We start from the raw sequence: 26617 nt of genomic DNA, 5'->3' as shown, positions 1-26617 counted from the left end.
ATTCTTCTCCCTATCAGGCTGTGTGTGCCCTATCAAGATGAAGCCTACTTCCCACAGTGATATGCTGGTATAGTATTGCACTACATCTACCTTTAAACAGTTATCTGTTTTTTTTTAAATACTTTTTCAACGATGCTTACCGTTAGAGTTGTCTTGTTCGGCTGGATTATTTGGCTCCATAACTTCGAAGTAAAACATTAAGCATATTCTGTTCCATGCAGCAAACTGAAGAAGCAGCAGTTGTCCAAGTCGATTCACCTGATTTATGAACTAGTGCTGCATCCTTCGGAGGCTGTGTTCTTTCTTTTGTATTACATCTGGCTGCTTTTCCAACTAGATGACTGGCTTGTACAGCACGCAGGCCTTTTTCCAGCACTCTCATTACACTGAATTTAAAGCCACAGTGCAGCTTTTCTTCCCTCTGGAGGTTTAAATCTCTCCTGCTGCATCAATTCAGTTTCAAAATGTCACTTGTATCAGTTGCTCTGCAGCCAGGATTTCATTTTTAAAAGCATATGAGCAGCAGGAAGCCATATTATTTTCACGGGATCTTTTTACTGAAGGTTTTACTGAAGGTAAAGGTTTTTTTAGGTGTAAACGCCCCCACACCCCACACACAACAGAAGTGTTTTAAAGAATGGAAGACTTCAAGAAAACGGGGAACCGATTTTAGGGCAATGACATTTTTTTAAAGACATAATACACGTAACACAAAGGCCATTCAAAGGAAGAAACAGGGAGAAAAGTAAAGAGGAGGAAAAAAGTTCAAAAGTGAAGGACACGGGGGCAAAGGAGGCAACTTTGTGTACAATAAGTAGAAAATATCAGTTAAGAAGAGTTTATTAGGGAAGGAACTGTAACTGAAGTCAGTCAAAATAAAACCAGAAAGGCTGCCCATACCATGTACTGTACACCTACAGACAAAGATTACATATTAAAGATAATAATAACTCTAATCCAACAGAAATGGAAGAGGCGGAACTGTTCTCTGCACGATAAGTAAAATAAAGCAACTAGACAGCAGAGTTGCATAATTCACTGTGTCTGATTGAACATTAGATGAACCAACAGGTGGGGGGGTCATCCCAAACTGAGCAATGAAAGAAACACTTTTAGTGATTACAGCAGTTTTAGAATCAGTGAGTTTCAGCTATTCTTGCCGAATTGTTATAAAAGTATTTTTTCTGAAAAAAAGAAACATCAACTAAGATAATCACACAGCAAAAAGAATCATTAAAGAGAAAGTCTGATTTTCAATGTACTGTAAATTCTCATTCTGGAAAGTACTAAAGAAGAAAAAAGATGGAGATTTCAGAGTATGCTTACATTTCTATTAAAAATTAATTTCGCTTTCTAATAACTTCTGCCTTGGATTATTCATATTAAACCACAGACGTTCTTTCAATTAACATCATGCCAGCCAGATTTGTAACAGGGTAGGATGAATCACTGCTGTAAGGGGAGGACAGATAACCGAAGATGGGTCGTGGGGCAGCACTGGCAAACGGAGACGCTCCAGGGTGCAGATCTCAAAGTCAGCTGCAGTCAAACCTGGAGCAATGGGATGTAATTGTGACTGGCCTGGAGCAATCAGGATATTGCAGCAAATTGCAGTAACCTCAAGGCATTCTGCAGGTTGAGAATAAGTGGTTACCTCTTTATAGGAATGCAGAATTTAGCTGCTCTCTTTAGATGAACAGAAGCAAGCACTGTGCACTAGGAAATTTTAGTACTGCAGCATTTTGCTGAACAAATATGCACTGGAGGAAGCTTCTCAGAATAAGCCCTATTACCCTTTTTTTCAAAAGTATAGATCATTAACCGAGCTATGTCCCATACATAATGGAATGAAATGACTCCTGTCCTGGCAGGAAGACAAAGGCACAGTGATGGTTTTAACAGAAAGAGGCGAATCGAATCGACAGAATGACAGTCGATTCATTTAATATTTGAAAAAAAGCAAAAACACATAGACACAAATGTAAACGGTAGTACCAAAAAAAATGAATTAGGATTTTGACTGACAGGAAAGACTTCACTTAGTCTCTACTGTGATTAGATACCAGCTAAAGAGATCTCAAACGGTACTTATAACCTTGAGATCAAGAAAGACAAATTACATTTTCAAATTCAGAGGGTGGATTTTGATTGGGTTCAATCTAATGTGGTCTTGTGTGTGTTTTACCCATTCTTAAGAAACCTACCAGGATACAAAGCACAGAAAAGCCGCCATAATAAGAGCAATGTAATTAATTACTCATACCTTGCATTTGTATAGCGCTTATACAATGCTTTCCCAAAGAATCCCAAAATAATTTAGAGATAGGAGGGTAATCACTACATCCTATGCTGATGGCACCCTTGAGTTTGGCACATAACAGTCATCCTGCATCAGCAGTCGACTACAGACAAATGAGAAAGTGCTTAGCCTACTCAAGTAGAGAGGGAAATTCACGCAAGCCATAACAAGGTTGAATTGCTCTAAAATCACTTTTCCCATGCAGTCCTCTTCTGCACACACTTCACCGACAACCTGGTTCCACTTACAGTACATCCACTACAGTACATCCTGATGTAACTTGGCCCCCTTCATCACTACTCACAACTTTATATTGTAGGTTGTCTTGTCTTCTTACCACTCCTGTTTCTCTGATTCACTTGTCTTTTGCTGATTATTTAATTACTCCTTTTCCATTTCCTATGCCTTGCCTTTTCTACCTGATCAATCTGTTAGTCCCCTGTGGTGGAGCCAGCCATCTAGAAACATCTGGACTGCGCTTTTAGATATTGAGCTTCATCCCTGTAAATTCTGTGCCTTGTGCTGTACAGCTTTTGTTTCACTTTATACAGTCCACTGCACTTTCACAGCCAATGGGTGAATATTTTTGGCATGCTATTCTTAACGTTCATCTTTAAACACTGTTACATGTCTTCCTTTTTGTTTGTCTGTTTTATTCATTTGTGCAGTTTTTTTTTTTACTAATTACCGATACCGATTTTCAGTGCAACACTGTACTGTTTTGAATGCAAGTTGCCTTTGCCAAAGGTAAAGGCTAAATCAATTATTCGGAATATTAATTAGAATTTAGCCAGACTATTAAGATTAGTACCCCTACTCTCATGAATTTTATGGGATCTTTAATGAAAAGGACACCTGCTGACATCATTTCCAAAGACACCTGATCTGCCTGCAATCCAAATTCAAGAACTTAAGGCCAGTTGAAGGCAGAGTAGAGAAGGCTATGTGGCCCAGCAGGCCCATTTGTATTTTTTCAGGAACTACATAACCCAAGGATGTTTTCCAGCCATTTCATGAAAGAAGTCCGGTTGGACAGTTTGTTTCAGACTCCTATAAATCTGCTGCTAAGTACTGACCAGCTATGCTTAACATCTGACAACATAAAAAAGTTAAAAGATGGTATAGCTTTTGGCTAAACAGAGTATAAACACAAAAAAATACAAAGAAGATACAAAGAAATTTGAAAACAGCCTTTGTATCTTGCACGCATAGGATACCACGTCATGTGCAGTTGTGTGAATCCCAGAGAGGAAAGAGAAAGCAACCTTACACGTTTGATAGTAAACACAAACATAAAATTAGTCTAAATCACATTGTAAAACATTTTATTTAAGTAAATTAATCTTTTTATATATATATACGGTACACAGCAGCATGATATAGTAATACATTGCTTTTTAAAACACCACTGGCTTTTAAATTGAAGCTTTAAATTTTAGGGGAAAAGGAAAGATAAAACATGCAAAAAGTGGGAATCAAAATAACATATAGTCTATTCAAAGGGAAATCCTGATATCACAGTTTCACAGCAGGAGATGAATCGACTGACTAAAAGCAAAGACACCAGCAACAGACTGTTCTTACTGCAGGACTCAAAAGGAAACTTAAGCACTGCAAACAGTTCTCAAAATAACTCTGCAACTTCAATGTCATTTTAAAGTGTATTTACATCTCAAGATAGTTGATTTTATAAATGATTGGGATTAAACCACATCTAATATATTTTTGACAGCCATATTAGGCCAGATATTTTTATAGTAAGTATGCAGCACTCCAGGTGGTTGTCAGATGCTAACAGCTGTACTTTAATACGTTGGTAACTGTTTTTATGCCAATTATTATTAAAGTGCACTACCACAAAGGGGACCTGTTACACCTGGCTAGCAAAGCCAATGTTGTGTTGATTCTTTAAATTAGCAATTTTAGTCTGAGCTCAGCTGATAAGTTTTGACCATGCTACTGTTTACCTGCGATATCGAATCTTTGAATGGCAAACGATTTGGACCACAGCTTTTAAAAACTGGCTCAGTAAGTTAAATACTTGGGTGTTAAATGAGTCCTAATTTCCTTATCTTGTTTAAAACATACTGTACTTACCCATAACCTCCTTAGTGCTTTGGTGTAAATGGCACTTTCCTGTCATGCAGAAATTACAGTTTCCTGATACACCGTGACTTGACTAATCAAAAAAACTTTTGGCTTTTGCCCCTGACAATACTCTGAGCATGTGCAGCCTAATCTTGGATTACAGTTTTCTGAGCAGGATTACCATTCCAGGCTGAACTTGGGGTTACTGCTAAAGAGCTTAAAGGATAGATTCTCACATTGAGCACAAACTACACACATTACTTACTATATAAATAGGCCATTGGTTGTATTATTTCATATCAGGTAACACTGCTTATATCTCAGTTCTGTATATCTCATTCAAAGGACCAACTGACAATTTTATTGGCCTGCTTGAGAAAATAAGAGAAAATACACACAAGTGAACTTGTGTATTATTTCATCCATCCATTTTCTAACCATTTCATCCAACCCAGGTTCACAGGAGAGCTGGCAAGCAATGGGCGGAAGGCCAGGTACACTCTGGATGGGACGCCAAACACACTCAAACCAGGGCCAATTTTCCCAGAAGCCAATTAACTCACCAGTATGTTTTTGGAGTGTGAGAGGAAACCGGGGAGCCTGAAGGAATGAAAACACAGGCAGAACTCAGAAACCCCATGCAGACAGTACCCTAGGTCCAGAATTGACCCAGGGCCCCAGCACTGCAAGGCAGCAATGCCAACCACTGCACATCCTGTACTGTAAATTCTCAAATGACACCTTATGGTGGTGGTGGAGGGGAGTCCCCATTACCTGTAAAGCGCTTTGAGTGGAGTGTCCAGAAAAGTGCTATATAAGTGTAAGCAATTATTATTATTATTATTAATATAGGCATTTGCGGAAATATGTGTTAGGACTGAGGATTGGTTAATAGGAAACTGAGTTCAGATATGGAGTGAATGCTCAGATTGAAGTGACAGTGGAGTACCACAGGGATCTATACTTGGACCACTGTACTTCCTAATTTATATCAATGATCTACTGTAGATCAATTATAATCTGCTAGTCAGGTTTGCAGATGATAGCAAAACAGGAGGATTAGTAAACACTACAGAAGCAGCAAACTAAATTGAAAAGGTTTAGAAACAACTCAAGATTGGGAACACATGTGGCAGATGATATCTAATATACACTAGCGCACAGTATATCATGCCGTCGGCAAAAACAAAAACTATAAATACAAAATGGGAAATGCTGAGCTTGAAGCTATGAAAAAGCTATTGTCATGTCAAAGATGACCTGCTTTACAGGTCAGACTTCTATCAGATTTTCACCTGTATATGCATACAGTATATTTCATACAGTATATGCATATTGAACAAGCATTTAAATTATATTGATTACATGTGATGGTATTTCACATTTTGATTTACTTTGATTTTTATAGATCTACTTTTTGAAGTTGAGCTTTTCTTCCCTAAGCATTTCAGGGAACTGTCAGGAGTTGCAAGTGATGTTTTCCAGCTTTGTACTTCAAAGATTAGTGATACAGCATTCAATAAACTTCAAGTCACGAGGATGAAAGAAAATAAGGTACTATATTTAAATGTCTGGTTTATGATTCTGCCATATAATGTATGTCCTGAGGATTGACCCTTTGTTTTATCTAAGCATTCTTCACTTTTCTTCAATTCTCATGACAGAGATGCTATAGTTTGAAAAAGACTACAAGAAAGAACAAGGCTAATCCCCTATCAAAAAACAAATCTGAGCTAATAAAACTAAATCTTTCTGCCTCAAAGAACAGTGGCCAAGGTGTTTCATTAGACTATGGAATCTAATGCACTGATGAGATTTGCTTACTGAAATTCTGCTTCTACGTCTATGTGGTACTGATCAGCTTTTTATGCAACTACATTCAATCTTTGTAATAAATTATATTGGTTTTCTTTGAAAAAACAAAGGAATTACACATACTGTACAGTGAGCATTAAGAGGTCAAAAGTTAAGAATTAATCATACTTTTACCTGTACATGCAAATGTATTATACTAAAGAGCTGATGAATAGAAAGTAGAAAAAATAATTTGGGAAGAGTGGTACTGGTGTCAAACTGCTAGCCAAGAAAAGACAGAACAAGAGCCATATTCATGAAGAGAATACCACCACATTACATTTGCACCTGTCTTTCCCAATACAATAAGGTAAATTTAATTCTGTAATAAGTCACAATTACCAATTTAGAACACATACAGACAACAAAAAAGCTTCCTTTTCTCAGAATATTTGCAAAGTCATTGTAAGGGATAAATAGAAATTGTTAACTGAACTTTGGGAGGGGTAACAGCGATAAATCAATCACACACATCTGTGCCTGATAATCTAATTATGATTATCTAACAGAAATGAGCTTTATACTACACATATATGGAACACAAACACCTCCCATTGCGTTTGTCTCAAGCTTTCCTTCTCCACCTCATATCCACATTTAAGCTGCCCCTTGGTTGCTCTCTGAATGGGGTTTGAGCCTTCTTGTCCGATCAACCAAGTGGGTTATGCCAAACTGGCCCACCCAATATTCCCAAAATTCACAAAGTATTCAATTCTCGGATGTTGCTGTTCCTACTGACTTAGCAAGATGGGTTATTTTTAAAGAAACATTCAGCCACATGGCAGAATAGCTCCTCATGTTCTCAGCTTGCAAATACATTTCCTCCTAGTTGCCATGTGGATCCTCTGGTACACTGTATAAATAGGATCAGTTACTGTATGTTTTGTTTAATTTCTATTGCAAATATCTGCATAAGGTGGTGTTAGCAAACCATATGAAGAAGGGTGCCTGCAGTACATCTACAGTACAAAAAAGTAGTAAGCAAAACAATTTTATCTACAGTAGTTGGAGACGTATTTAGTGACCAGAGTAATGAAAACATATAATAGCATTATTTTCTTTGGTAGAAAAGAGAACAATTCTTAGACAACACACACAATACTCCCTATCTACAGTATGTGTAAGATATACATTCAAGAAATATAAGATGTCATTTATATAGAAATAATGGCACTTAGTATAAACAATATATCAGGTGATATTAAAAATAGGAAACAAACTTAAAATTAATAAAGCTTTTTTTTTATTTGTCCCTATTGGCCGTCAAAAGGATCTGTGTGCTGCAAAACCTGTGCCTTTGTCCCTAGTCCAAAACTGTAAATGACAGAGACACTTGGGACTGAGTGACAGGCAGGATTATAAAGAAATGGCTCTTTGAAGCTGTTCTTTTTCCAATATGTGACCTTGAATAATTTCAGAATTTCCTATTCCAAGAATTTCAGATTTTCCTATTTTGTTTCTCGGATCTTAAAAGCAATGCTTTAAATTCAATTTAAAAAAAGAAATGAAAATGAAATAAATTAAATGAAAGCTAAGAAAATAAAATAAAAGGGGAAAAATGTATTACCTGAATTGGCAATATTATATGTGGTCTACAGAGGGAGGAAAGAGAGTAATTACCTTCGGCTGAATTGTGTATCGTACAAGAGCAGAATCTTAACTGTTTTGCTTTATCCCAAAAGCATGAGCTTTCACAGCAAGCTCATTACATTCACTCATCCCTTCTGCCTTGATCTATATATGTGAAAAAGATTCCAAAGCCATTCTTGACAGTCTTCTGAAAATATTCATGGATGCTAAGCAAAAAGTTGTCCTTAGATATATTACCAAGAGGATCTTCTCTTTTATTTATTCAGTCCTGAATGCACTTCTTACAACAAAAGCATGAGCCTACATGTATTGTGTACAGTACATGCATTTCTTATTATCGGCACACAACCTCCAATTTATATTAATAGATTACAATTGTTAATAGTTTTTGTAATACATTTTCACTTTCAGTATTGCCATCAATTCTATAATGTCTATATGTTTTCGTTACAATACAATGTTTTATTCGTATTGTCCCAGCTTCCAACTCAGAGCATAATAACAGTTACACAACAGAAAAGGGCATTCAGCCTATCTAGCTTGTTTTTTAGTTTGTAGATCATTGATGCAAGGATCTCATCCAGCTGTTTTTCTAAAGCAACCAGTGTATCAACTTCAACAACATGGCCGAGTGCTTTGTCATTGACAACCTTTTGGGTGAGCAAGTGCGTCCTGTTCTCTGTTTTAAAAACACAGTTTCTACTTGTGTCCTGTAGTTTTGTATTTCACAGTTCGTTTGGAAGAAATCCGCTGGGTTTACTCTGTCAATGACTTTGAGGATTTTGCGTACTTGAATCAGGTTCCCATGCACTCCTCTAAAAAAGGTCCATCTCCTTCAATCTGTCATTGTAGGAACATCACGTACAGTAGTTCAGCTAGTAGATGACTTGTTTAGCATTCCCGTAAAGTCTTAGCTTAGTGTTTGTCAGAGCATCTGCTACAGGGAATTCCTGTTCTGATCTATTGTTTTCAAATAATTTAAGATAGATTAAGAAAAGCATAAGTGAGAGAACAATTAGTGAACCGCTGTATGCTTTAAAATTACTCAGGTAGAGTACATTTTAATTTCTGACTCCAACAATTAGTTTTGCTATTTCCCAAGTCTCTGAGAAGACCGTGAAGTCTTCCATGAAAACCACTTCTTATTTTACACATACTGCACACTTGGCTCTGGGATTGGTACTGCTTACTCCCTATACACTTAAATATTTTTTGTGTTTTATGAACTCTGGCCTTCTTTCAGTTCCAGAAACAAGGCTCTGAAGTTCTGTTGCCTCAAGGCTGTGGAACGTATTGCAGTTGTTTTTGTCTTTGCTTTGTTTTATTGGAAAGTGCCTTGAGATAAGTGTGTAATGTAAGGCTCTACATACAGTAAATAACATGATGACCATCACAATCACGATTATTATTCACCACCAATAGAGATAATTATCCCCATCAACCTATCAATACATTGATAGAGAAATGGAAACACTGAGTCAAGAATTTATTTTTTGAAGTTGAAGAAGTTGCTGTGGGTCTTGTCTACACTAGACAAATGCTCTAGCGTTACTAGCTGTTTAAAGTGAGAAAGGAACTGTACTAATCATTAAAGTACCTGTGCAAATTCTACGACAATCAAATGTGTATTTGCATCAGTACCTTTAAGAATCCTAAGTTTATACTTTACAATACGGATGCTAAATTCCACAGGATTAAATTGAGGTGCACAAAAAAGACGAAGTATTAAAACAGACTTAATGGACATTATTTCTAGAGAAGAAAGTCCTATCAAAACAGTCTGACTTTTTAAAACCAGGGATCAGCAATTAATCCTTGGCTGATGTTAAATACAGATATAAAAACAGGAGCTAATGAAATCACAAGCCAGTAAATCAGCACAATACAGCAATACAATGAAATACAATGAAAAATGAGGGGTCTCATGTGTATACTAACAAGATTCTAATTTACATATGATTTCCTTTACCAATAAACAATTTATTTTCTGAAAATATACCCTTGTTGCTGAATATCATCAGCACTTAATACTTACAAAATTTGGGGGGTTTGTGCATTCACGAGGTAGCAAATAATTTTCTATTTAATTTAACATTAGGCTGGCTAAACACTTGTTTGAGTTGTGTTTTGTTTAAGAGAAATATGCTTTTGATGTCACCTATTAAGATTATATGGGAATAAACAACATGGAATTCGAATCGCTTGCAGCCCGTTGTCATCACAGAAAGCAGTAAAGAAAGACTAGAGAAGAAAAGCCAGGTAATATGCGTCTACTCTTCAAAGACTCTGTATCAATTAATTTTGTGGTTTTAGTCTTTTCTCTTCAGAAAACAAAGTTTAAGCAATTTCAGTCATTTCAGAAATTGTCGAAAGCAGAAGCAACAAGTCTTGTACAGTATATACTGTATGCCTACATCCTTCTTTATGCTACTGCATTAAACCTAAAAGGTCTAAATCTCCTTTCTGGAAAAAGACTTTCTGATAAAGTGCTTCTGAGTAAATTGCAGCAAATCATTCAATCCCACCATGAACAGTACAAGAAAGAAGATGTCTTCCCTTTATTTTACCAGCTAATTCAATTGAGAACAAATTACCATTTATCATGACAACCTCGACCATTTATACAGCAGGGAAATAACTGGAGCAATTTGAGAGAAGTACCTTGCTCAAGGCTACAAACAGCTGCATTCACCTGGGATTTGAGCCCTCAATGTTCCAGTACAGTGCCTTAACCACTTCTCGATAGAGTACTCCATTTTATCACTTCATTAGAATACAGTAAAAACAAACAGTAAAAATAACCTTTAAGACTACCTTTGCTAAAATGACAGTTTTCTAAGAAAACACTTTTTTGAATCCTGTTCTGTATACCATATCAATATAAGAATAATTATATACTGTAACTTGGATATAAACTGATTATTTCCTTTATTCAGTACACACAGAACTGTATTTAGAAATCCCATAATATTACTACAGATTTAACTATTCAATGTGTAACAAATAGAAAAAGGGTTCGGTTGTCAAGGTTTTTAATCTCACTGTATGATTTATTAGCAAAGGTTCAGAACTAAATTTAACACACAGAGTGCTTTTATGTTCAGCAGACCATTGCACCTGGCTATAATATTTGAAAAATTAGCATGTAAATACTTTAAAACACTGGAAATACATACCCTATTTTAAAGACCTGTGACAAGAGGAATCAGGTCAGTCCTCCATTGTCGTTATCAGTGTATCTGGATCTATCTAGTTGATTAAAAGATCCCATCCAGCTGTTTCTTGAAAGAAGCCAAGGCTTAACAACATGGTAAGGTTGCTTGTTCACTATTGCCACAACCCTTTCGGTAAAGTAGTGACTTCCACTTTAGTGTAGTTTCTACTTTTCTTCTCTGGTTCATGTTTCACTGTTAATTCTACTGGGTTGCACTTAAGGATTTTAAATACTTATATCAGGTGCAATCACAGTTTTCTCAGTTCAAGACTAAAAAGATTAAGTTCCTTCAGCTTGTCAGTGTACAGTACAGTAGGTTAAATGGTCAATCACTTAACAAAAAAGATGACCTGATAACCACCTGTTGCGTTTCATAGGTTAAGAAGACTACTGCAACATACTGCCAAATTTATTTTGTTGTAGTTAGATGTGAAAAAAACATTTTTATGAACAAGAAGGGAGCTCTGAATAAGATATGTGCTCAAGTGGATTTCTAATGTATTTTTATTGCCTGTTTGGGTTAGCTGAGATGTATAGTAGCAAGACATGCCAGCAATAAATAAATACACACATTCTTTCACATCATTAGGACAATAGCTTGGTTATTTTTTCTTTGTAAGAGTAAAACCAAAGAAAGACACAAAAACATTGTTTCAGGGTGTTACTGCCATAGTAGACACTATAAATTAAAATGTTATTAATGAATAACTTAGAGAGGCCCATTTCCTTTATTATTTTTTCCTTTGCACTTGTAAAAGGATGAAATGTTCTTCAATGAGGTAATGCCTTTTTCATGTGCCTTTTTGACAGGGAGTTGAGGCTATGGTCACATCACATGCTCATATGTCAAACTGACATGCTCAGTACTAAAGTGAGGACATGAAAGAAAATAGCTCCCTGCTGAGCATAAAGTGAAAATATATCTTTCATTATATTATTTAAAAGAAAAAAGAAACACATCACTCGCATCTACAACAAATTCACTACGTTATGAAGAAACTGACATTTGTGTGGCAGGTAAAGTGATATCATATTGCATCCATATGAGAGAGTCGTTATGCTGTTTAGAATTAGTTGCAAGTGACCATGTTTGAAAGCAGTTCAAGGTGTATACCTATGACGAATGGTTTGCACTAGGTGCAGATTGTGACCTGTGCATGTCCCATTGCATTTGTCTGGAGAAGCATCACTGGTCTCTAAGCTCTAGAAAACCCTTTATCAAAACTCATATCACAAATATTCAATGGGGCTCAGGTCTGGTGAATAGCAAACGAGGTCCCAGGACCTGATCAATGTAGCAGCATACAGTTCAGTTGCCATCAATGACTACATACAGTAAGTGATGTTCTGTAGCAACTAGACACTACCAACACCCTTGGACCTTTCAATCATTTGGTCCATTACACACAACAATTAATGTATCATTCAGCACGTCTATGCCTCACTGATGTCCATACGGGTGGTCAGTGTAAAACTTTGATTTATCACTGAAGAGGATTTGGCTCCACTGTTGGGAGAGTCTATCTGACGTATTGCTCTAACCAACTCATTCTGCTGCAGAACTTGTGTGATTCTCTTACCTGAACATGTTAAAAATAAAGGTAAAGCTAAAGTGTTTTAGAATGGATCGATGCAGTGGAAGCAGAAGGTCAAAAATGAGGAAAAAATCACAATGTGCCGATATTGGTGAGGAATTGTGACTTTTGGGCTCTCAGCCCAACAATGACTATCTGTATTCAGCTGCTATGTCTTATCAACTTAGAAGGTTCTGCCTGCGAATACCGCAGATTGAAAATAACAGACCAATGACACAAAGGAGCTGTTCTCTTGAGTGCATATTGCTTTTTTGTGGATTTCTTTCTTCATTTGTACCAGGTTGATTCAACAGCTTAAATCACCCCATCACCTGTGCCAAATCCACTCTGTCACTAATTAGGTGATTTAGTACTTATGGTACAGTTTGAGCCACTCAAGTATATCTGGATCAATGATGAACGATCGGTTAATTAAAAATGTGCTAAAAACATTCAATCATCCATTTTTGAACCGCTTTATCCAATACAGGGTCACAAGGGATCCGGATGCTATCCTGGCAAATAACAGATGCAAGGCAGGATACACCCTGGCAGAGATGCCAGTCCATTGAGGGCACACACACACTCACACCAGGCCAGTCTTCCCAGAAGCTAATTAACCTGCCCGTATATGAAGGAGGAAACCATGAACAGTAGATACAGTAGCATGTAAGGAATAGAACCCAGGGCCCCAGAAACCCCATAACTAATGTCACGCATGTGGTAATTGTAACCCAGAGATTATGGAGCCTTAAAATTTTACAGCTGTAATTGTAAAATGTTCGCCTAGATATTTTACACAGGGAATACAAGAACTAAAGTAAAATAAAACAATAAAATCAAGGTAATGGAGGCATTTAGCATCAAATTAAATTAAAAAGGAAAGTGGTTATTTATGTAACTAAAACAAATTGACTACTCTCTCTGAAGCTCTCCGATGTTCAGGAATCATATCATCAATCGATTCCTGTTGCAAGTAAGTCAACTTAAAGGAGGCATGTGTTTCCATATTTTCAATAAACAGGAAGATCTTTGAGGAAAATTCACTGACAAGTATTGCTTCTTCTTCTCTATGGTGTGTTTCCCCATACAAGAAAACAACCTAACTCCTGTTTTTGGCCTGAGCAAAATAATTAAGACTGCAATACTAACCACTGCGCTACCATGCCTCCTACGCTCACAACATTTAATCAATCTTCAAAATCAGTTCACTTTATTATTCTAAAAGCATGCACACATAAATAGGGCAATAAGTGTCTTTTGGTGCTCAGCACATTTTTTCAGCCTCAGACATAACACAGACCTAACCTGCACAGCACTTATTATAAGAATAATGCAAATCAATTTTTATGACAAATCCCCATTAAGATCAAAGCTTGACAAAACCCAAGACCCCATTCCTTCCTGGTGGATTATTACAATCCAGCCCTAAAACTGCAGACAACGTCTCTGAGGTCAGCATCGTGTTAGGTGATACAGTACTCTGTTCTGCATGGTCTATCAATAATCCTTACAATATGTGCAGTATCAAGGAAAGTCATATTACATCATTTCCCATGAATTAAGTGAATTAATAAGCCAAGCAGAGAAATATGTTCTACAGTGCTAAAAGAGATCTCTTTTTGTTAAAGGGGATTATTCATTCATTTATAATTGCTTTATTTTTTAGAATAAAAAGTCAATTTACGTGACTAATTTGACATGTATATAATAATTTCAAGGACATTAAAGTGCAGCATAATTGGATAAGTATTTTTTCAAACCATCTTTTTTTTTTACTTGTCAGTCTGGTTGTTTTTATAAAGTATATTTAAATGTATATACAGTACAGTATATACATATATACAGTAACTGAGATATTTATACAAAGGGACTTGCTCCACCCTCAAACAATTACTGGTTGCATTACCTGATGTATAATTTAAATAAATCAATTCCATTAAAGCACAAAATTTCCCTATAACCTGAAAACTAGCCCATACAGTATAACTGTCACGGATGTCGGAAAGACAAGCCGTGGAATGGCCAGGAGAGCACTAGAGACCCTATGCGTAGCGGCAAAAGGGGCAACATGGAGGTTAGTCCAGGCTCAGGGGGTCAGACGATGTCAGTATAGAAACCTATGGCCTCAGGCCACGGATGTGGGGTGACCTTGTGCTAGGCGGGTCTCACGACATCCGTACCCTCAATGCTGAGCCAGGAGCAGAGCAGACACAGGAAGTAAATAAGCTACACAACAAGACACAACGGAAAGACATGAATAATCACAGGGAACTAGGAACAGGACAGAAGAGCAGCGCCCTCTAGGTGTACAGGGCGTGACAATAAACATTCCACAAGCACTGTCCAACTATTTCTAATCAGACACAAAATATGCTTGTGCGCTTTTAAAACAATCCCAATTATGGAAAAGGCAAATACAGTGTCAGTTCTCAGCTTACTCTCAGGGGGTGATCAGATGATTGTTTCTTTGCTGATGTGCCTTTTTAGATATACTTGAGTTACCTCTTATATAAATGTTGTCCTTAATGCCTTTTCTGTACGGAAAAGTTTTTAAAAAATACACAAGAGTGGAAGTTGTCCGTTCAAACACAGACAACGTAAATCTTGTTAATTTAGCTCCAAGTATTGATCTCTTATAATCTAAAGATATCATTCAGCTGTTACTTGAAGGGACTCCAAGTATCATCTTTAAAACGCCTGGTTAACTTGTTCCAGATTCGCACAGCACTTTGAGGAAAGAAGACACTCTTATCTTCACTCTTGAATGTTCTCCAAAAGTCCACTTGTATCCTTTCATCCTTTTTTTACTGAGCAGTGAGCACTCTGTCTCTAATGTATTTACAAAAGATTTCAAATGTATTTTGTGACTCGTATAAGTGCCAGAGAACACAAGTACATAGATGATTAGTTTAGAAAAAAGTTCAGAAAATATACTATAAATAGTTAATTTTTTACAGAGAAAACAGAAGCTTTGGAAACTGGGTCCATTCCATACAGTATTTGTAGTCTATCAGATATTTTACAAGAATTTCAGTCAAGCGTAGTGGAAGCTGTCAATTAATCTGAATAAGGTTATACAGGCACCCACTAATGCTGTCTTTAATCAATTAGAGCAATGTTTGAAGCAATCAAATGTGAGATCAGCAGGAGAGGTAAGGCATGCTGTACAGCAAATGTTTAATAATTTTATCTGCACCCCACAAGGGTATCACATTGTGACATTCCGCATGGCTGATTTAAATGGCTGCGAGAGTGACACACATTAAGGAATTTGGGAGGATAACTAGGAGAGTTTGCTTAATTAATCTTGCATAAAATAGGTACTATAATGTACTTACTTTTTGTTACATCTTCTTCCAATCTTGTCCACTCCGTTGTCGTTGCTATGTTTTTCACCTGCCTTTCTCAATGAAGCTCACGATATCTAATACAGCCGTGGGTTGCTAAGAGGTGAAGGCTACTTTCCTTATGCAGTGCATCTGAAGAGCTTTCATTTAATTCATGCCTTTCAGCTGACAGAACAATGTTCAGACTGGATAAAACAAGTCGCTGTGGCTGACTCTGCACAGAAGGCTGATGAGCACAAGAATGAAGACTGTATTTGACGGACAGTCAGACAAAGGTCTAGTGCAAAGGTCTGGGAAAAAACAGAGTAGAACAGCAAGTTCAGTAGCTTTATTCCACATGTTTTTGTTGGTACTTCTACAGTCTGTCTGTTTATTTTACCTGATTTCCTTTGTTTTGGCACTTTTTTATGTAGGAGGAGCCTTAGAGAGTGAACACCCAAATCAGGAACGCTAAAGCACCAAATAATAACCATTTTGAAAAATGCCTTATATACAGTGCAGTCTGTAAGTATCTGGACAGTGACACAATTTTTGCACTCGTGTTGAGAGACAACAGCAACAGACTCCAGATGCAAATGCCACATCTAGAACCAACTCTAGACCTTTTGTTAGCTCTCTTGTACATGAACTGCTGTGCCAGTTGTTGTAATGATGCAACATCTGGCACAGCTGGCCAAGAAACAACTGAGCAGCCAATTGTCCAAAGCAGCCTTTTGGTCTCATGAAATGGGGTGACTATGTATATAAAGGGCTGTGATTCCTATATGGTTCACTCAATATAGACGTAAATACCCTCGAATTAAAGCTGACATTCTGCACTTTAACCTCATAGCCATTGTTTTATTTCAAATCCAATGTGCTGGAGTACAGAGCCAAAACAGCAAAAATTGTGTCACTGTCCAAATACTTATGGACTACACTGTAGCTGCACCACATTAAAAACATCAAACAGAAGCATGTAACATTAGGAAAAGGCTGCAGTATGTTTCACAGGAGTCATACTACTGAATACATCTGAACAAACAATATTTTATTGTTACCCAAATTTGGTGGTGGTCTGGCATATTTTTCAAAATTTAATAAGCATTTTTCCATTCTTTCAAAACAAATTGCTGCTGTTGGCTCTTTTCAAAAACGTTTTTGTTCAATGATGAATTTTACAGCATAGCAATTTCAGCAAGAGCAAATATTAGGTAAAAAGGAATACACTATTAATTAATCTCAAAGCCTATTATCTCCAGAAAAGCTTCTCAACTTCACAGCGTATCTCTTCTCTGATCTTCTAAAGATTTCACGAGCAAAAAAAAAAGTAAAAATACCATATTGTACTGTTAAGCCTATACAGTGTTCTATGTACTGTAGTAGTCCCATAATCTATAAAAACTCATACAGCAACATGAATGAAGATCACTCATTGAAGTCACAGATCTACTGCATAAATAGCATTAATCATGCCAAGCACAATCAAATTAAACCTTTGCCTATGGGTATCTATTGATCTCTACAGGTTGAAGTCACCAAATTGATATGTATTTTTATATTTTTCAACTGTGCTTTTCAGTTAGTTAATTCAGACCTTTTGTTTTGCAAGAAACATATCAGAGTGCCAAGAACAAAATTGAATGTGACATCTTCATTTGGAAAGGCTGGTGTGAATGAGTTAAATTTTTTTGAAACTCATAAAAATATGCCTCTGGCAAGAAGAAAAAAGGTCTGGCTTTTGCCCAAAGTATAATCTTTCATTTCTAGCTCTAAATTGAAAAATATCCCTAAGAAAAAGCAACTGAGAACTTGAGCAAAAAATAAATGCATTAAGCATGAGCACAAGAGTTCTCAGCTGTAAGTATGTCTAATATTCAGCACCAGTGGAATTATTATAATGTATGGTGGTTTGGCTGCTAAAATTTGAACATATTTCTTCCCTTTATTTTCGCCAGAACAGTGGTTAAAGGGGGTTCTGTAAAATGAATTAATTTGGTAGGCACACAATTTTTCATATTTTTAAATGGTTCACTGCACTTTAGAAAAGGACAAAAAGACCTTTTTTTAAACAGTTTAACTTGTACTATGTATTCTCTGCACACTCACAAGGCTCAGTTTGGCAAATGCAGTAGTTGTATACAAGCCATGTTTTAGTTTGTAATATACTGTAGGAACCTAGTTGTACTTAAACTTTTGAACATGACACACTGCAGAGCAGTCTGTAATTGCCAGGACTTAAAACCTGTTGCATGGAATAACTGCTGATGAATAAGATGACCTACTAAATCCTTTCATAACCATGATAGGCAGACTGAATATATACTAAGATAAATCATCCAGGATTAAGACTAACAACAATTTCTTCATATACCGTATCAGGTACAGCAAAAGCTTGCTGTATCAAATATACCACATGAATTATTGCTTTTATAAATATTACATCACTGCTTACAATTTAATTATAGATATATATGACATTTGATTTACCAAAAGAATTATCCATTAGCAACTTTTAAATTATGAAACTGACATTGAATTAATGATCAATTATGGAGTTTTGGTTTTGTGTGGTTGTTGACCAGTTTCAAACAGAATTAATCAACTTCCATGTGTCCATAACTGCTTCTTCCAATTTAGGGCCACAGGGGAGCCGGAGCCCTATACTGGCAAGCAACGGGCACAAGGCAGGGTACACCTTGGATCGGACATAGGGCAAACTACTGTAATACAAACACAGACATTCACTCAGACCAGGGCAAAATTTTCCAGGAGCCAAAGAACCTACCAGTATGTCTGTGGACTGTAGAAAGAAAATGGAGCACCTGGAGGAAACTCACATGAACATTGAACCCAGGGCCCCAGTGCTGCAAGGCAGCAATGCTAACCACTGCGTCACTGTGCTGCAGTAATTGATCAACAAATTTTTTTGTAAATACATATTGCTCAATGGCACTGTGATGCAGTGTTCTCTGCTGCCTCACAGCTCCAGGGACCTGGTTTCAACTCTAACTGAGAGCTCCTGTCTGTGTGGAGTTTGTAGGTTTTTTCCAGGTTTTTTTTTATCCAGTACTACAGGCTATGGAACCAAAATGATCATGGTTGGGGCAGAAAGCCATTATCCAATTTGCAGCCTTTCTGATGATTCTAAACTTCCGTAACCGAAAGAAAAATGAGGTATTATCTATTATCCGTGCAATGTTAGGATTGCTTCACTAGATATTGCATGCCCCTTGCTGCTTACAGAAAATGGAATGAAGAAAATAGACTACTTATGGGTAGATCACTAAATGTAAGCCTGCACAATTAAATCCTGTTACTGAAAGCTTCATGCTTAAAGACTCTAGTGACAGAAATCTTAAAATTACATACTGTAACACCAAATGTAACCAAAGAAAAAACTTGCTTTAAAACCTAAACACACCCTCGTGAAAATTCATGACAACGCGATTACAAATAAGAGGAACTGTAGCGCGTTTGTTTAGGCAGAAAGACAGCCGAGGTGTCTCCAGCCAGAATACCTGTACATCTACCAAACAATGACGATATCACAGGAAGAGACGAAGATGGTGTACAGTAGCTGTCAATGTCTAAAACAGGCTTGTATCAAGCTAAAGAATGTGTCCATCTGATGAATATCGGCAGCTGTTTCGTTTATGATGAAAATAACGTGTGCAAACCGACAATCTGGTGTTGAAACATGAAGGATAAGAACATGCTTTCATTACATAAGGGTGATTTTTCTTTTTCACGTTTATTAGAGTTTTTTTCGCACTCAGTAAATGGTAAGGACTCTGAATCTATTGAGTTGAAATTTCGTGTTCCTGCTGAGAATAGTGCCAATGTACCACTGAGCAAGATGCTTCACACCAGTCACTCCAGTCCACTGAGCTAAACATTATATATTGGCTCGTACTCCTTCCTGCTTCCTAGACTTCACTAGACTACAGTCTGGATTCCGTTGCATTTAAAGCATTGTGCAGCTCCACTTAACTTCTGTTTCAGCACACACAATCTATGGTAGATGGTAAATATTTCTACAAACTACTTGGCAAGTGCTTCAGAGCACAGTATCATAGATATAATTAAGCACTGGGTACATAAATAATTAGCTAAACTTAAATAACACAATGTCAAATATCCAGTAATAATACTATTCCCCAAACTGTCAATCATACCACTTCCTGTCTTTTGGCAATACTGCTATTTTTATCAAAAAAGGGAAGACAAAATATTCAGCAAGGAAATAACTTCTGAGTAAAACAATAACGCAAATGACATGTTAAAAATAAACTGTTTCAATTAGGTAACAGCTAGGTACTGTGTTAGCTGTCGTTTACACTCATATCTTGTTATACTTTAGAGGTTTCAGTCAGAATGTATCAGCCTACCAGATGCAAAAGAACAGCCTAGATTAACCTAGCCATGTTCCTCATTACATTTCAGCTTTGCAATAACATCATATTTATTTTATTGAGACTATAGGAATTCGGACAGTAACTTAAAAAGGGGTCACTACATAATCCATCTTCTAACCGTTTCGACCAATCCCAGCAAGCAATGAGAACACGGCAGGTTACAGCCTGAATGGGACAAAGGCCTATTTCAGGACAGACACACAGACACAAACACGTACATACTCAAACCAGGGCCAATTTTCCCAGAAGTCAATTAATCTACCAATATGTTTTCTGATTGCAGGAGAAAACCAGAGCACCTGGAAAAACTCACACTAATACAGGGAGAACATACAAACTCCATGTAGATAGCACCCTAGGGCCAGAACTGAACCAAGGGTTCCAGCAGTATGAGACAGCAATGCTAACCACAGCTCCACTATGCTGTCCTCAATACTTAATGTAACACGAAATCACATTACAATGTTTTTACTAAACAAAGTTTAGCTAAATCCTTATTGTTTGACTACTCGCTACATGAAGCATCAATTACTGTATGTCTACAGCACCAGCACAGTAAACTGAAAAAAAAAAAGACTCGAAACCCTTCATAAATGTAGTTTTATCTTTGGGGTGAAAAAGAGTATAGGAATTTCAATACCATGTGCTGAATAGTTCAGCATAACCGCACAGTGAGAACATTAGATGTATGACTGCAACTGCTGTGTGTCAAAGTCACAAGCTATTACTTATTCCAGCTGATACCTCATGCACAGAACAGTAATTTGTCCAACCTCACACAAGAAAGCAGACCACTTTGACAATGCTTCACACAGAACAAAGAACCCATAATAGTGGTATGAATTCATATACTGTGATGACAATTACAGTCCTCCTCATCAGTACTCTGTCTCCTGCAAATTGCAGTAGCAAGCAGAGATGATGGACAATGACATTGGCAGCAGACTGGATTGGTGCCAGTAGGCTCCATGCCAGCTTCCTCTCATACTGTTATTAAGTCTGGGGCACCTGCCAAAGTGGGCTGCCAAATGGCATGACTTTGCTGGGTAGATAAATGCGTGCTGTGGACTCGGCTGAGAACGCGGTCTCGTTTCACTTGTAGGTTAAGCAAAACTTGAACAGCGGGTTTCAAAGGCTAAAAACTGAAACCACGACAGTCTTGCGCTGTTAAATACCTGGGGGTGAGACACATATGATAGCTTACTTTCAAATCTTCTGTGAAAAAAATCCTTCCTTTCACTCAGTCCTGTCCTCAAAGCCATGTGAGATTGGTTATTTATGATGCGAACTAATGAACAATATCCTTGATCGTGTAAAAAAGTGCCAAATTCTCCTTTTACTATGTTATTTAAAAAGTCTACTTTTAGAAAATATGTTGCTAATGAAACATTGGTCTATAATGAGTCTTTCTTGCGGATAAGCTGATCTTTTTTGATAAATACAGACCCCTTTACTGTGATTGCAGTTTCTAGAGGAGTGACACACCATTAAAATAGGTCCATTACATAAAGCATTAGTTATGCTTTAGTATCCATTAGTTAAAAGTGGAAATGAACTAAATATTGGGGCTAACTTTACTATGGAAACATCCATTCAAGCAAGCAACAGGCACAAGGCAGAACATACCCTGGATGGGATGCCAGTCCATCAGAGGGCACACACAGACACACCAGGGGTACACCGCACACAGAGACATCAAAAACTCAAACTAGGGCCAATTTTCCCAGAAGCCAAATAACCTATCAAAATGTCTTTGGACTGTGAGGAAGCCAGAGCATGTTGATTAAACCCAACCAAAATCTCATGGAGAACATATAAACTCAGATACCACCCTAGGTCTGGAATTGAACCCAGGGCCCCCATGCTACGAGGCAGCAATGCTAACCACTGCTCCACCAGGCCGCCCTTGATGGAACCATAGTGAGATACAGTCATTTTCCTTTGTTCTACATCTAAAATTTCTTGTAGTTTTTAGAACACAAACATAGAGTAAATTCACTATACTCACATGCTGGAAAAAAAAGAGGGAAAAAGAATTACTCCCGTGCACAGAATAATCTGTTACTTCAGCACTTCAAACTATAATAGTATTGTCAAATGTAGATGGCATGGTAGTACTGATATATAATCTGAGAGAACGTTAGAGATTTCTAACATGGAAAGGGTAAGCTCACCCCCTACTGGCAATATACACAGGGACATGTAACTATAGTACTTGAGTTGATTTGCTTGGGTAGCTTAACATGTTTTATGGTTTAAACTCTATAAACTGTAGTTTTGTTGTGCATCAGGCAGTTCCATCACCTCCTCAGCTTCACAGTTCCAGAACCACCACAAACGGCTCCGCTCTTCTAAAACCAAAGGCCACCTCACCCTTTACGGGAATCCACCACAAGCGGGTTACGTTGATGAACGCAGACGTAAAATTCAAAACAACCGGATTGAGTGAAATATACAGTACCGCAACACAACCACTGCAATACTAAAAAACACAGTTCAGATCGTGCACCTACTGTCTATTAACAAAATACTTTCAATCATCAGATTCTTCATTTCCATCTTAGTGTCATGCAAAATCACAAACTGAAAAAAAATCAAAAGAGCTAAGCGCTGACTCTAAATGGCTTTTTAATAAAATCAAGGCAATCAAATTATTCTTAAGTATACAGTACATATAAGACTGTCGAAATTTTGCAATTTAAAAAGAGTAATAAAATAACTAATTTCTAAGACTGAAAATCCAACTAAAATAAAGGAAAACATCAGTTTGGAATGGGCTTAATTTAACATTTCCACTTATTATATGTTTAAACTGACGAAGCAAACACTCCCAGCAAGACACTGAAGGATTATTTAGTCCTGTGCAGGGGTATGCATATACAGTAGTATTGACTGGGCAATGTACAAAACAATCAGGACTGTTCACTCCATCCCAGAGGGGGGGTAAGCAGTCCGCGTCCATCGGTCACTACTCACCATGCTCCTCAGTGAGATCTTCCTGGTACTGTGGGAACTGGCTGTCAGCCGGCACGCTGATTGTCCGCCGCAGTAGCCTTGCTTTGCAGGACTCGGTGCGTCTCTCCTGCAGCAGCAGGGGATGAATCTACACAAGGGATGCCGGAAATCAGAAAAAAAAATAAAGCGATGGAAAAGAAACTGAAATGCTGTCACCCAAGTGCAGTCTTCCCAACACGCACTCCTCTCTCCCCCCCTGAACCCAGTCCCCTCTGCTCCTCTTCCCTGCCCTCCTCAGATCCCTAGATAATGTCCTGAATACATTTCCCATCCATCACCCTTTTGTCAACAGGGAAGTTTTTACTGTACTACAGGGATCAGCAAGTCTTTATCTGGCTTCCCATACTCACAGCTTTTTTTTATTCAGTAATGCATTTTAATTACAGAGGGGTCACTGTGCTTGATAAATGAGCCAGGTCTTGAGCTCAATTGCACAGGGGTTCTGTAATTCATTAGTCAAGCAAAATGCATAGGTTCAACTTTTCTGCAGCTCAGAAAAAAGCCCAGTGTATGGAGCAGATGAGAAGGAAAGTGGCCAAGATGTAGGTACGATAATGCATAATATACAAGCTTGTACGGAGGCAATAGGTAATTGCATATTAATAACAAAGCTGGCTTTCAAAATGTTTCTGCAATTGATCTGTTTGTTTTCAAACAATCTTTTCAATGTGCATGGTAGCAGCTTATTGAATATCAGAGTTTAGGGTTACACAATATGTTGCCCTTCCAATCCACTTCACTGTAAGGTGTTCTGTAATTGCTGAAGTGAATTATTTTTAAATCAGTTAGCTACACAGCAACCTGTTTTATCTGTTCTCGGGGAAAAAGAATAACATTCAGTAGCTACCTTATACAGACAGAGACAGAGAGAGGGAAACTACTGCATATACCGTACTGTCTAAAATTAAGTTTCAATATTAAGTTTAATATCCATGTGACTTTGGATGAAATTCTACATGCAGGTTTCAATGAGGTTCCACAACTGTAACAGACCGTGTTCTTCTGGAAGTGCATTTCTTGTTATTCAAACAAACAGTAATAATAAATTAAGTACAGTATATATTCTACTGTATGTAGTTCAGGTGGGTAGCTGCGTCAGCATGCGTAGGCTGCAAGTAAGGAACAAGTAATAGGTTTATTCCATGCTGAAAAAAAGAAGAAAGAAAACAACGTTTTGGCCATGGAGCCTTTATCAGGTGTTATTGACATACATATTCTATATGTACAGTATATCAATAACACAAAGCTTCTTTAAGAACTATCCTTGTCAATTAAAATAATTTTACAAAACAACAACACAGCTACTCCATGAGTGCAACGTACTCTTATCTGCAAATTAACAATTTTAAACATCTAATAGGAATGACTGATGAAATTATTCACAGTATCATGTCGAGGGCTCTATTTCATCGATGAACCCAAGAGAGAAACAAAATAACCACACATGGTTCTTACTGTAGAAACATGTAACGCTACATTTTTCCCTGGCCGTAGCAATTAGGCAATGAAATTGGTCACGCTTGCTGATTATCAGTCTCCATTTCTTTCTGATATAGTAGCACCGGGCTTGTCTCAGGCAAGAGTTAGCTTGAAAGCAGGAGAATGAGGAAGGATATTAAAGGGCAGGACATAATGAATTGTCCTTGACTGTTCCAGTACGCCTGAAACATTAATACTGCCAAATTCCACTTCCTTTCTACGGTGTTAACATCTTGCGTTGTTTTGTTTGCTTTGTTGCATTCTGGAGCTCAGTTTTAAATGATCGAGCTACACAGTTGAATGCCGGGACGGGGTGCATGGAAATGACCCAGGGCAAGTGTGTTCTCTCTGGACACCACACACAGCCCTTCCCAGTCCTCGTCTGTATCGCCGCTACCAAATACAACCTTCCCTTTGCTACAAGGAATGACGCCATTGACCCAAGTGAAAGAATTATAACAGTAATTATATTCAGCATAACTCATTTTTTGAGCTGGGAAATGAATCACACACGTTGTGTGTGGCGGCATGGAAGAGGGTGGTTGCCATTACTGTCTCACAGTGCTGGGGCCCTGGGTTCAATTCTGGACCTGGGGTGCTGTCTGTGTGGACTTTACATGTTCTTTTCATGTTTGTGTGGGTTTCTTCTGGTCCTGGCGTGAGTGTGTGCGTGTCTGTGTTTGTGGCTGTCTGCCCTGTGATGAACTGGAGTCCAAGGTGAAGCTCTTCTTGTGATCACTGCCTGCTGGGGACAGGATACAGCCCGCCTGCAGCCCTGAATTGGAAAAAGCAGTTAGAAAATGGATGGATGGATATTATTGAGTATCCTTTAAAATGAAAGAGCAAAAGGGTTAGTTCTGATGAGGGATACAAATGTCATATACAGATACAAAAGTGACGTTGTCCATTCCTCCACTGACATTGTCACTTTTAGATCAGAGAAAGAACTTAAAAACCTTGAGACCAACTCAGATAAGAACTAACCTGGGATAACCTTCCAATGGCTAGAGTCTTATTTTTTCAGGACAAAATATTCAGCACATTTACTTTCATGACAGGTTACCACCGTTTTTTCTAATTATAGCTTTCAAAACTGCATCATTAAATTTAATAATTTCTTTAGTGTTTACCTGTAGCAAATGTAATGAAACTCTTTGTTTGGTACAATGAGTGTGGTTAATTAATGCCATAATGACAGCAAACATCCTGTCTATATGATAAATGATATTTAAACTAATGAAAACCTGTTTTATTATGTTATTCAAATTATACAAGGGGACCGTCAACAATCTTTCATTCTTTTCAGCACTGAAAGTTTTGGCTTAGAATATTACAATGCTTTATTGACTTGTAATCTGTTTAATTCTTGTGATTGATTTACTTATCAAACAGGCATTTCAAATCTTGAGTCCTCTGCCCTCTGCTGGTGAGATACTGTAGTGCTTTTTCACTGAAAGGAACGGAGGGAATAAGCAGTATCAGTTATCCTAAGATAAGGCGTAGAAGATATTTAATTGTATTATTCACTGTCATACCATATGACGAGAGGCATTTAGACCAGAAAGACACTAGGAAGCAATAACTGTATTATATTATATTGTCAATACAAATAAATTGAACTTGCAGTTTGCAGAAAACATTTCATTGTGTTCCTAGTGTTCTTTGCTGTGGAAATAGAGTCTTTGCACTGTCATCACCCCTCACTGATAAATGATTACTCCATTAGGTGACTAGAACAGGTACTGCAGGTCTTTTAG

The 26617-nt window shown here is 37.5% G+C and overlaps 1 protein-coding gene across 2 annotated transcripts in view; it reads right to left on the bottom strand.

Moving 5' to 3' along the window:
• The window catches only part of LOC148816100 (disabled homolog 2-interacting protein-like), a 365406-nt gene that overhangs the window by 271328 nt on the left and 67461 nt on the right, over positions 1 to 26617 (bottom strand). For both annotated transcript variants that reach the window (XM_088940452.1, XM_088940447.1), the window contains one exon: positions 23343 to 23469. In XM_088940452.1, coding sequence (XP_088796578.1) covers positions 23343 to 23469 — 127 coding nt within the window. The remainder of the gene's footprint in view (positions 1 to 23342; positions 23470 to 26617) is intronic.

This window comes from Atractosteus spatula, chromosome 23 (genome assembly GCF_055471065.1).
Source record: "Atractosteus spatula isolate fAtrSpa1 chromosome 23, fAtrSpa1.hap1, whole genome shotgun sequence".
Classification (NCBI taxonomy): Eukaryota; Metazoa; Chordata; class Actinopteri; order Semionotiformes; family Lepisosteidae; genus Atractosteus; species Atractosteus spatula.
Note: the sequence above shows the minus strand (reverse complement) of the source record. Positions and strands in the feature narration are given on the sequence as shown.